The 13,317-nt window shown below is 40.6% G+C and overlaps 1 protein-coding gene across 7 annotated transcripts in view; it reads right to left on the bottom strand.

The window, feature by feature from the left end:
• Positions 1 to 278: 278 nt before the first annotated feature.
• Positions 279 to 13,317, bottom strand: part of ACADSB (acyl-CoA dehydrogenase short/branched chain) — a 42,040-nt gene continuing 29,001 nt past the window's right edge. For 3 of the 7 annotated variants that reach the window (XM_067709143.1, XM_067709141.1, XM_067709146.1), the window contains 4 exons: positions 11,161 to 11,250; positions 10,104 to 10,241; positions 7,753 to 7,852; positions 279 to 7,036 (listed from right to left, as the gene is read on the bottom strand). In XM_067709143.1, the coding sequence (XP_067565244.1) occupies positions 6,966 to 7,036; positions 7,753 to 7,852; positions 10,104 to 10,241; positions 11,161 to 11,250 (399 nt within the window). In that variant the 3' untranslated portion in view covers positions 279 to 6,965. The remainder of the gene's footprint in view (positions 7,037 to 7,752; positions 7,853 to 10,103; positions 10,242 to 11,160; positions 11,251 to 13,317) is intronic. The other 4 variants (XM_067709144.1, XM_067709142.1, XM_067709147.1 and 1 more) reach the window with 2 other exon arrangements.

A 13,317-nucleotide genomic window follows, 5' to 3' on the forward strand; every position in this document is an offset into this window, starting at 1 on the left:
CAGAGAGAACAATAATAACCTGAGTTCCTAGGGGAGGTCTTCTTTTCTTTTTTCTTTTGGTGTGACACCCTGACTGACCAACTTGAGTAAAATCAGACCTAGGAGGCACTACTTTCATCATGGGCTGGCAAACTTTTCTTTACGCCTCGTGGGCAAGAGGCAAAATTAAGGAGATTATGCACATATTTACATACCATTTAAAACGTTAAAAAAAAAATCCAGTTTGCAGGTCATAGGCCCTAGTTTTGCTTAGCCAATTTAAACCTGGGTCCTTGGACTTGAGATGTTTTGAAATTTATTTTTCTTGTCCAAGAAAATATTATGTTTCAATACCTCAGATTGAATCACATAAAATCAAATTACAACTAAAGAAAAGATGCTAATCCCAAGGCCAGTGCAGACGGTCCAGTTCATACCCGAGTATGCGCCCAACCCAACCCAACCCAACCCGGGGAAGTCCCCGCTCAGCAAAGCAAGACACACACTGCTTTTCGTGGGAGGGTCTTTCAACGTGGTCAGTGCTATTTACCCACAGAGGTCAAACCTTCAAGGGCTTAGGTGTCAGCCCCCTTTTCTGTCCTCTCTGTGTCAGAGTCTTTGTCTCCCGTGTGGCCGAATGGAGCTGCCTACGTGGCTGTGGCTATTTGAGAAAAGCAGAAAAGTTGGTTAAAGGGGAATTGATGCACAAGAGTGAAAATTTTCCATAACCCTATACACAGCTTTAATTTATTTTCAATTACACAAGATTATATTTACTTTATTACAATTGCACAATATTATGAAATTATAAAAATTCAAACAATCTAGATGATGCCAACGACTCTCATGCCGTCTTCTTGGCCCCCACTCCCCGCGCAGCCCTCAGTGTGATGACTGTATTTTCCCAGTTTATTCTAAGAATTTATATACATGCTTGGACTTACAGAAATATATAGATTTGTACTGTTCTCCACAAATCTTATGTGATTTGTTATTTTCTTAAACAATATAAGCTGGTGATGATTTAACCTCAGAACATGGGTCTTATTCTTTTAAACTGCTGCACAGGATCACGTAGTGAGTATGTCCATGATTTATATATTCTCCTACCTAGCCATTTCTAATTTTTCACTACTACAAACTATGCTGTCCTTAAGGTCCCTGACATGCCTTCTTGTCCATCCTCCCAGAAGCACTGACTAAAACAGCTCAGTTTCCCATACTTTTATTGACAATTTGTAATTTATATCTTTATTTTCTAATTAACCAAGGTTATTTAAAGTTATGATGAGTTTTTTTGCATCCTATATTTTTGTTATTTACTTCTCATTGTGTACAGTGAATGTTGCCTGTAAGTCTGTCTTTTTGGAGTTTGTAGAAGTTTCCTTTGTGGCAAAATTCTAGATTAGACAATTCATTTGCATTTGAAAAGAAAAAATTTCCTCTCTCTCTCTCTATATATATATATCAAACTTGTTAATTATGCTACCCAATCCCTCTCTATCTGTTCTTACCATTTCCTACTTGACTTGTTGATTTCTAAGTCAGAGGCTGTGATTATGGCTTTGTCAATGTTTTCACTGTATTTTTATTTTTTGTTTTGTTGTATATAGTTCCTAACCATGTTGTTAGAGACATAAACTTCATGATTATTGGAACTTCTTGGTGAAGTTTTCCTGTTTTATTATGAGATATCCTTTTTTTGTCCTTTAAAATTATTTTTGCCTTTAATTCAGCTTTTTTAAAAAAAATAAATTATTTATTTTTGGCTGCGTTGGGTTTTCATTGCTGCGTCCTGGCTTTCTCTAGTTGCGGCGAGCGGGGGCTACTCTTCATTGTGGTGCACGGGCTTCTCATTGCAGTGGCTTCTCTTCTTGCAGAGCACGGGCTCTAGGCACGCGGGCTTCAGTAGTTGTGGCTCATGGGCTCTAGAGTGCAGGCTCAGTAGTTGCAGCACACAGGCTTAGTTGCTCCGTGGCAATGTGTCCCCTGCATTGGCAGGCGGATTCTTAACCACTGCGCCACCAGGGAAGCCCCTAATTCAGTTTTGATTGCTGTTCCTGCTTTCCTTTTAGTAGCATTTGTATGGTCTTTTTCCTTCTCTTTATCTCAGCTTTCCTGTGCTGCTTTTTTTAGGTGTTTCTAATGTTATGTAGCTGGGATTTAAATTTTCCTTTTGTGCCATCTTGACATCTTTTATTTCGAACAGGTGAGTTTAACCCATTTATACCTATAAGTCCTACTATGTTTGGCTATATTCCTGCCTTATTTCGTTTTACACTTCCCATGATTTCTTTGGAAAAAAAAAAGTTTTGTAAAGTTAGGTTTTTTCCCCTGTATAATGTGAGCTATCCATACAAGCGATGGCAAGTCAAACATCCTACAGCCACACCCACTCAGCTCTGCAGCCTGCTTGTCTTCCTTCCTACCTTAGGGTGGCTTTTTGATGGCTGTGATGGAGATGATTTTTTTTTGGTGGGGGGGTATTTCCGTAATTCCCTTTTCAGTACTTTTCTCATCCCTCTACTGCAGTGGTCCCCAGCCTTTTTGGCACCAGGGACTGGTTTTGTGGAAGACACTTTTTCCACGGACGTGGGGTAGGGGCATGGTTTCAGGATGATTCGAGTGCATTACATTTACTGTGCACTTTATTTCTATTATTACACTGTAATATATAATGAAACAATTATACAACTCACCATAATACTGACAGGAGGTGGAGCTCAGGCGGTAGTGTGAGCAATGGGGAGTGGCTATAAATACAGATGAAGCTTTGCTCGCTCACCTGCCTTTCCCCCCCCCCTGCTGTGCGGCCCTGTTCCTAACAGACCAAGGACCGGTATCAGTCCATGGCCCAGGGGTTGGGGACCCCTGCTCTACTGCATCTTCCTACTGCCCTATCCACCTACTCTCCCATTCTTTCTCTGAGAACACAGCTGATCCCACCACATCTATTTATTTCTTTTACAGGCCATGTTCTCAGCTAGCTTCTCTGCTTTAAAAGATCTGAAACAATCCTGAAGAATTATTAGCTAATAAAGGGCTAGTTGGCAGTGGCATTTTACCAGAAGACTCCTGAAAATTAACAAACCTTAAAGACCCAAAGGAATGAATCTGGGAGGGCCTTCATCAGCCAGACTGCCCAAGTTTGAATCACTTCTGTCATGTATCAATAAGCAATTTATTTCCCTCTTCATGCCTCAGTCTCCTTGCCTTTACAATAGGCTAACAAGAGCACCTACTCTATAGGGCTGTGAGTTACTATGTGTCAAGAGCATAGAATAATGGCTGGCACATGATAAGAGCTCAAGAGAGCTTAGCACTATTTTTATCATTCTAACAGATCTAAAGAAATACTTTTGTATAAGGTTGGCCTTGGCGGTTTTCTATGTGTGAAGATACACCAATGAGAACAGAAGAAAGACACCTGACATAAATACATTTCGATAAGAATCTGGTCTTACTCATCTTTGCATGGCAGCTTGGAGCCCATGGCACCTTGGGCCCCTGCTCGGCGCAGGTCACTGAATGACTGCTCGGCACAGGTCACTGAATGACAAATGAAAACAGGGACTAACACCTAGATTTCTAAAATAATGTAGGAAATAATGGGGAACAGATAGGCTGAAATCTCCTATAAGGTTAGACAATAGCGTATTACTGAGTAAAAGGTTCAACGATATAAAATTTCCAGAAGTACTACTATAAACATGGGCATAAATATCATCTAGATAAGAGCTATACTGTGAAGAGGTGACCTCTCTATCGAAGAGCTGCTTATTTTGTTTTTTAAAAAAGGGAGTCCCTCTGGTAAAATTTTATTTAGCATCAAGAATTTAAAGTTAAATTATAAGACCTCTTCCCTGAAAACAAACAAAATTGGTTTACATGAGAGTCAAGCTATCAGCCTGGTAAACAGAGGTGTTGTGTCTATCTTGCAGGAAGGTTACACTATTTTCTTACTTCTTCTGTATGTATAACAAACAATTTTGCTTTATTAGAGTAGCAAAAGTCTCCAGTTAGTGCTTTATTTTTTCATTCTCCATAGAATACTGATTTTGTAACACTGATTACAGTCTGATATGTACCATTACAACAAAAGTTTCACTTTATGAAAGATCAGCAAAAATACATCAGCAAGGATATAACTAGTGCATTTACTAAAACACATCATAATCATAAAACCAAGTGATCACACACAATAATCTTTACATTTGACATACCAGCTACATCCTAGGAGAGCCAGTGTGTTTGGCAGGTGATTGATATATGTAAGTAACGACACTGATCAATCTTAACACTTCTGAAATGTTAATTCTTTATCAGTTAAACCTAAAATAAATCAATAGAGTATTGAAACATAACAAGGATGAAATCCAAAATCTGTTGAACACAGACAGCAGTAGACAGTAGGAAGAGCACTGAATTGGGACCTAGTACATTTGGATCCTTGTCTTATCTTTGGCCTTGGATGACCTTGGGCAAGTATTCTGGGTTACATGAATCCTTCACTCTTAAATGAGAGAGTTGGCTGGATGGTTCTCTAAACTCTTTCTAGATTTAGCTTTCCATAATTCTAAAATCTTTGACACCAATTCATTTTTGTGTTGTAAAGTGAAATGTCTAACAATACTACCTTGGCAGTTGGGTTGAGTCCAGCTCTGCCACACAAATACGACTTGTTGCTTGTGTTCAAGTCTCTTCCTTCTGAGCCCCGTGACAGCCCTATCCTCAAATTAACGAACAGTAATGACAGGCTTCAGGAGGTAAACAAGCTCGTCCTCCACTAGACACAAACTCAAGACCCCCAAAGTCATGGTTATTAAGAGAAGCTATAATGGAAGAACTATGGGGACAACCCACAACATCCTCTTTGGTAAACGGCACAATAACACAATTCAGTAATAGAAGGCAGGTACAGATATTAATTACAGTACATAATTAATTTTCAACTGTTATTTGTGAACCTGCACAAAAAATATACACACAATTAGAACTGTATCAATATGAACTATAAATTCAAGGTCTAGATGTACATGGGAGCCTCTCTCATGCTACTAACCTGAAAGAGGCTTGTTGTAGTTTCACGTGTTTGTAACTCTACAGGAGGAAGCTGGGATTCTTTTCACTAACCGTTGGCTTCTATTCCGTTACCTGAAAAGCCCACCTCTCTCGCATAATCACAGAAATTAAAGATGTCCAAGCCCCCCTTTAGGGCATTTCCTCCATCCCCTACTTTCCTTATCAGATTACTGTCTTTTTGTTCTAAAACACTGAACGACTGGCTTCCATCAGCCCTATCTGAAAATCAAGTAGACTTTCTCTCTTTTGACCTAAGGTCTAAATTTGTCCGTACTTCTTCCTAATATTCTAATGTAATTCCTATCTCAATCGTATTTACACAATTCTGAATATTTAACTATGGTATCCATTATAGAAATTAACCCAATTCAATGAACATGAATGCGCAAAGCAAAATTACTTTGAAAATGTCAAGTTTTCTTAATAAGCATTATCCTTTCATTAAAGTACTAAAGTGCTTCCCTTTTGACAGCAGTGATTACTTTAAGCAACTGTTGAAACATCTTCCAACACCTCTAACCCATGCCCCCTTCCAGAAAATATAAAACACTCACCTTTCACTGTCCTCCTCCCTCCTGAGGGGACTGAGGACCTGTACCCTACAAGGTCTCTCTGATTGAGAATCCCTGATACTGAAGAAAGGGCATCGCCAGCCGTCTATTATGTTGAGCTCTGCCTTTCCATAATTTGACTGTAAAACAACAGATTTATTTTTGCCTTCCCAGAAATGTCATTTTTTCTATTACCAAATATACTTTTTGAACTCCACAGCTCCCTTCTATCCCTCATTCCTTACAAGATTTTAATACACTTCTTTATGGGGACAAGACATCTCCTCTTGAGAATCACTGAACCAAAATATAATTTCTGAATTACTATTCATGATAAAGCTCAATAACTAAGTTTGAAAAAACAGTATTCAATTTAAAGACAGAAAAAAATAGATATTACAATATTGAGTATATTCTAATTATTAAACAAAATTATTTAAATTTCATACTTGAAAACTAATGTAGAGACTTGTTTTTCAAATGATCTACTGGGGCTTCCCTGGTGGCGCAGTGGTTGAGAGTCCGTCTGCCGATGCAGGGGACACGGGTTCGTGCCCCGGTCCGGGAAGATCCCACATGCCGCGGAGCGGCTGGGCCTGTGAGCCATGGCCGCTGAGCCTGCGCATCCGGAGCCTGTGCTCCGCAACAGGAGAGGCCACACAACAGTGAGAGGCCCACGTACCGCAAAAAAAAAAAAAAAAAAAAAAAAGATCTACTGAAACCATAATGAAATGCACCTTTCATACCATAATGAAATGCACCTTTCATACTGGTCAATTATAGTAGCAAATTATATTGCTTTCCTTTGTTGAAATGCTTTCTTTGATTATATAAACTACAGAGTTATACCCTCCATTTTCCACTCATTTTCAGATATTCAGAACTAAAACTTTTAGATTTTTCTAAATAAATTTTTATCAGTTGCTACCTAGTTTAGCAACTTAGAATCAAATCTATTTCTTCTATAGAATTGCCAACTATCACAAACGTCTCTCTGACTGATGCACAATGACAGGGATATAAAATACCCATGTCTGCAAGAAATACTTATATTGTCTTTATTTTTCCAAATTCCAATACAGTGAAATTCTATATACCCTGAAGCTAAAATGATAATGCACATAGAGTTTTAAAAATAGTTTTGGAGAAAATATGGATGTATTTCTTCCCAAAATTTAAAAATGATTTTCTGCACCTAAGTTAAGCAGATTGGAAAGAGGAGACAGGAAAGGTCTACCTCCAGATCCAAGGTGAAGGGCCTAAATAAAATCATTCAATGCAGCCCCCAACAAGGCACAATAGTTTAAAATTTTACACCAGTGACACCAGGGAGGGGTCCTACTCCCGTGGCTGTCAGTATTCTGAATCTATGCGCTTTGCAATGGTGTTCAGCTGCATATTTGAAGTTCCTTCATATATTGTACCTTAAACAAAGGGGAGAAAAGGAACAATTAGGAGTGGAGATGTGGTTAAGAGTCTATACAAGAAACAGCTCTGCAAACATTACCTCTGCATTTACTGTAAAACTTTACCAGGAATACTGTCCAATGTCCCCTGAATATGGTACTATTTGACAAGGTAATTCTGCCTAAGAGATAACAATTTTCTATTTGGTTTACAGATTTCCAGAATCAGTATTAAACAGCTGTAAGTTTTTTGTTCCTAAACTATCAACACACGAGCCTGGATGGTTCCTCAGGAACAGGCAGCTTTCATAACTGCTGTTCCTATTTTCCCACCTGGCAGTGGAGCAGCGGAATGCTCAGGCTTGGGCAGGCACTTAGTGTCTAAAACTAGAACTGAGCTTCAAGCAACAGCATTAAACTAATAGAAAATATTAACATTTTTAGTAAAAGAAAAATTAAGACAGTAGATTTTGTTGTGGTTTCACTGAAAGGCCTTCAGAGGCCTTGGGGCATTTAAAAAGGAAATTTGATGTTTTAAAATATATATATAAAAATCTATTTTTTTGAAGGAAGAAGTAGGGGAAAACAACCCAGCCACAAGAAAAGGAGAGCCAATAAACATAATAACTGAAGAGATTAAAATTGCCTTTGCCTACGTACCAGTAGTTAAAAAAATCAAACAGATACAACAGCCTACAGAGTCAAAACAAAATAAATGTAAAAACTCTGTTTACCAATCTTCGCATCTCGGAAGTATTTTTCCATGGGGTAATTTTTGGTGTAGCCTACTCCTCCCATCCAGTCGATACATTTGCCAGTTATTAGGCCCGCAATCTACCAAAAAGCAGCAGCAAATCACATGTTGAAGCCACATAACTTATGCATTACAAACACTCTTGTAGAATATTCTTAGTAACGTGGATTCACTGTTATTGGCAGTTGGAAGGATTGAAGTCATTTTATAAATTAGCATTTCTCCTTAGTCCCATTCTCTATACATACCATTTATGTAAAATACCCTATTAGTTCACAAAACTCTTATTTTCTTAAGAAAATTAGGGTATTTGTTTAGACTCATACTTGTTACTCAGCAAATGTTAATCAAGGGCCTTCTTATGTCACCCACTCTGCCAGCCACAATGGTGAGGGGTGGCCAGTCACTCACTGCCCTTTTGGTCCTGCTAGTCATTCAGAGAGACAGAGATTGAATAGCAATCACCGAAACTGAAAAACTGTATGGGGCAAGAGAAGAGCCTGCTAGGGAAGCTGCCATGACTTAGATGGAGGATAGGTGAGGAAATTACAGCCTCGCTGAGAACTAAAGGATGAGTTAGGGGACATTTCAAGCTGAGGAATGACACGTGGAAAGGCTCCAAGGGGAAAATGGGTTCGTCAGCCTCAAGGGCCTGAGGACCAATGGGCTGGGATCGGGGTGACCTGTAAAAAGGGAATGGGGTGCAGGCGGGCCGCACACGATGGTGAGCAGTTTGAATAACGTACTGGCCCCCAAAGATGTCCACAGGAGAATCCCCAGAAAGTGTAAATGTTCATCACCTACATGGCATAGAGACTTGCAGGTGTGATTAAGTTAAGAACCTTGAGATGGGGTGATGATCCCAGACTATCTGGGCCGGTCTCATGTAATCCCAAGGGTCCTTATAAAGGAAAGAGGGAGGCAGAGAAGACGATGTAACCACGGAAACAGAAAGCAGTCAGATCTGAACACCCTACACTGTTGGCTCTGAAGATGGAGGGAGGGGCTATGAGTCCAAGAAACAGAGTTGGCTCTAGAAGCTGGAAAAGAAAAGAAAATGGATTCTCCCCTAGAGCCTCCAGAAAGGCAGCTCTGCTGACACGTTAATTTTATCCCAGTGAGACTCATTTCAGACGTCTCACCTCCAGAGCTGTGACATAATAGAATTGTACTGTCTTAGGCCACTACATTTTTGGTATTTGTTAAAAGTAGCAATAGGAACAAATAAAAAGGCCCCATTTGTTGTGAGGAGCCACTGAAGGGTTTAAAGCTGGAGCGTGGCATGGCCTCATGGACACCTTGAAAAGGGACACTGGATGGGAGAAAGCAACAGGGGAAAACAAGAGGCTAGAAGGTGAGTCCAGTGGTTTGATAAAGAAACGGCACAGCTTGGACTAGACAGGTGGCAGTACGAAGGGAGAGAAAAACAAATTCAAGAAATATTTAGGGGGCTTCCCTTGTGGCGCAGTGGTTGACAGTCCGCCTGCCGATGCAGGGGACACGGGTTCGTGCCCCAGTCCGGGAATATCCCACATGCCACGGAGCAGCTGGGCCCGTGAGCCATGCCGCTGAGCCTGCACGTCCGGCTCCACAACAGGAGAGGCCACAACAGTGAGAGGCCCGTGTACCGCAAAAAAAAAAAAAAAAGAAAGAAATATTTAGGGGGTTGAATCCTCAAAACTGAGGATGGATTCAACTGGGGGATGAGGGAAAGGAGGGTGTCAAGCGGACTCAGGTTTGCGACTGGGGTCGGGGGGAGGTGGGTAGGTAAAGCAGAAGCAGTATCTATTAGTCTGGAACTCAGAAGGGAGGCTGAGGCAGAAGATTAAATCTGGGGGCTGAAGATGTTAAATAAATATTTGAAGCCAGGGAATGACTAAGACGTACTGCCGAAGCTGGGAGAGAGCAGCCCAGTGATGAGGCTAAGTTTCCACCAAAGTCCGGTGTGTTACACGTAGAATGCATATGCATGAGCGGGAAGCATCAACACAGGGACAGTCCCTTCTTGGGCATTCTTATTTCACATTATCTCCAGGGCATTCACTTCGTCCCAACCACCGTTCAGCTGAGGTTCATCCAGGGATTTATGGTGGGCCTTCTACCTGAACTGGGTGCCTCGGTTTCCATCTAAGAGCCTATGAAAACATGGAGACCTCACAGAATCAAAGCACCTCCCTATGGCAGCTTTACTTTTTTGCATTTCTGGTGTAGAAACTAGAAAGTTCATGTTACTTTACTTGAAAAACAGATGCATAACCAACATTTCTAAATGAAGAGGTTAATAAATAAATACCTTTAAAAAATAAAAAGACTGACTTTTTTTTCTTTTACCTCTGATGCATAGTACTTGGCCATAGATGATTCTTTAATGAATGGCCTTCCAGCTTCTAAAAGCCTTGCAGCGTTGTATGTGAGTAATCTTGCAGCTTCTAGCTGGGTGGCCATGTGAGCCACTTGGTGCTGGAGCCCCTGTAACATTCAGGCCCAAGGTAGAGAACTGTGATTTCCGAAAACAGCTCATTGTCGAAGTCCTGCCTGGATGTGGAACACTGACAGATCCAAAATATACCCGTCCAAAAATTCACATTCATTTCGCAAGAATAGTTTAAAATCTGCAATCTAAAATAAACCACTACAGGGACCTCCCTGGCGGTCCAGAGGTTAAGACTCTGTGCTCCCAACACAGGGGGCCCGGGTTCGATCCCTGGTCGGGGAACTAAGATCCCACATGCCGCAACTTCTGAGCTGGCGCGCCGCAACGAAGACCCCGCGCAGCCACAATAAATGAGTGAATGAATGAATAAATAAATAAATAATAAAATAAACCACTACGTGTATTGCTTCTTTAAAAAATTTCAAAGTTCAGGTAATTGTTAACTGCCAAGATTTAAAAAATAAATGATCACAAAATTAGGTTTAAAAATTTGACTTATTTTTAATAATGTGTCAAACACTTGAAACATTTACCTGATTCTGAATCACCCTAGACGGTACAGAGTGTTATCTTTATTTTACAGATGAGGCAGTTGAGGTTTGGAGAGGTGGGGTAACTAAAGCTAGTAATAGTAAGACAAAGAACCAGGATTTGAACCCAGGAAGTCTGACTACAGACCCCATGCCCTGGAACTCTGAAGCAGTGAGGAGGCAGCTCCCAAGTGCTCACCAAGGTATCCTGAATCATGCCATAGCCAGGCCTCAAGGATTACTGCTCTGCCCTTGGAGAAGGTCAAGGTAGGCACAAGTATATGCACCAAGATCTATTCCTTCCTCTCTGTGCCTCTCCCATTAAAATCCCCGAGGGGATTCCCTTACAGCTTTGTAACGAAGCTCTTCATTAATGGGAAGAGGGAGAGCACAGCACTGTAGAAAGATGGTAATAATTATATACCTGAAAATCAAATATTCTTTTGCCAAATTGTTCCCTTTCTTTAATATATGGAATAGTGTGGTCAAAACATCCTTGAGCCAGTCCCAGCATCTGTTAAAAAAAAAAAAAATCAGAATTTCTTATTTTTTATAAGTTTATGCTCTTAATTATTCAAGTTATGAAGTTATGAAGTTATTCAAGTTATGAATGCTTTTTACAGGCAAATTGAAAAGTTGGGGTAGGGAAAGGACTAGAGATACCGAGATGGTGAGGTCTAATGTTAATGACCTTCATCCACTGCATTTATAGAACTTAAGTTCTAGTAATTGGGAGAAATTTTTTTTTTTTTTTTTTTTGCGGTACGCGGGCCTCTCACTGTTATGGCCTCTCCCGTTGCGGAGCACAGGCTCCGGACGCGCAGGCTCAGTGGCCATGGCTCACGGGCCCAGCCGCTCCGCGGCATGTGGGATCTTCCCGGACCGGGGCACGAACCCGTGTCCCCTGCTTCGGCAGGTGGACTCTCAACCACTGCGCCACTGGGGAAGCCCTGGGAGAAAATGTGAGTAATTTCCTGTGAAGAAGAGCACATTTGATTCCAGGAGTTAATCTCCTGGTGTGGCTGTGCTCATGCACCCAGGTTACTTTTTGGGATTCTTCTCCCTTAGGCTTGAGTCTCCAGGCACAAAGTGAGCCTCAGAAATTTTGCTCAAAGACTGGCCTCAAAGACTGTAGAGTAGCTGCCTCTAGTCCTTCTAGAAGTCAAATGTGCAAGGTCACTTCTGGTCTTCTTTTGTATATGATCAGGATTAACAAGAGCTTTGGTGGGTAGGGCATCAGAACATAAAAGAGCAGGGTTTCTCAACCCTGGCAGCACATGAGAATCATCTCGGGGAGCTCAATAATGGGGGTGGTGGGGGTGGCGGTGGTGAGTGTGGCCTAAACACCAGCATTCTAAAAACTCTAATGTTTTAATGCACAGCTAGAGCTGAGGATAACTGCACAGAGGAGCTGGTAAAAACATCAGTTTATACATTTCAAGAACTAATCAGGATGTGGTGACAGTTTTAGCTGGACTGTCTCATTGCAAACTAACCTCCGTAACAATTGAACGACTCAACCTTAGAAATTGTTTCTAAATTCTAACATTAAATCACTATCTAATTACAGATGGCCAAGAGGCACATGAAAAGCTGCTCAACATCACTAATGCAAATCAAAACTACAATGAGGGATCACCTCACACTGGTTGGAATGGGCATCATCAGAAAATCTACAAACAACAAATGCTGGAGAGGGTGTGGAGAAAAGGGAACCCTCTTGCACTGTTGGTGGGAATGTAAATTGATACAGCCACTATGGAGAACAGTAGGGATGTTCCTTAGAAAACTAAAAATAGAATTACCATATGACCCAGCAATCCCACACCTGGGCATATACCCAGAGAAAACCATAATTCAAAAAGACACATGCACCCCATGTTCATTGCAGCACTACTTACAATAGCCAGGTCATGGAAGCAACCTAAATGCCCATCGACAGACGAATGGATAAAGAAGTTGTGGTACATATATACAATGGAATATTACTCAGCCATAAAAAGGAACGAAATTGGGTCATTTGTAGAGAGATGGATGGATCTAGAGACTGTCATACAGAGTGAAGTAAGTCAGAAAGAGAAAAACAAATATTGTACATTAACATATATATGTGGAATCTAGAAAAATGGTACCGATGAACTGGTTTGCAAGGCAGAAACAGAGACACAGATGTATGTAGAGAACAAACGTAAGGACAACAAGGGTGGAAAGGGGAGGGTGGTGGTGGGATGAATTGAGAGATTGGGATTGACATGTATATACTAATATGTATAAAATAGATAACTAATAAAAAAATCACTATCTAATTATGCCAAACCATGTAGGTTTTAGAAAAAGGAAAAGAAAAATCAATAGTTAAAGCTTTTGGGGGAAATGCCCACAAACTTATCAATATTTCATTAGTGTTCATTCAAATTTTCCTTTAGCCTTTTATTTTGAACTTTCTGGAGAATGGAATATTACACTAAAAATTAAAGGACAAAATCCAAACCAAACCAAAACAAAACCCCAAAAGTAAATTAAGGTGAGACAGCGACTCACTGCACTTTTGGCTATGAGAGAAGATGATGTCATTAAACCC

Source organism: Pseudorca crassidens, chromosome 16 (assembly GCF_039906515.1).
Source record: "Pseudorca crassidens isolate mPseCra1 chromosome 16, mPseCra1.hap1, whole genome shotgun sequence".
Lineage (NCBI taxonomy): Eukaryota > Metazoa > Chordata > Mammalia > Artiodactyla > Delphinidae > Pseudorca > Pseudorca crassidens.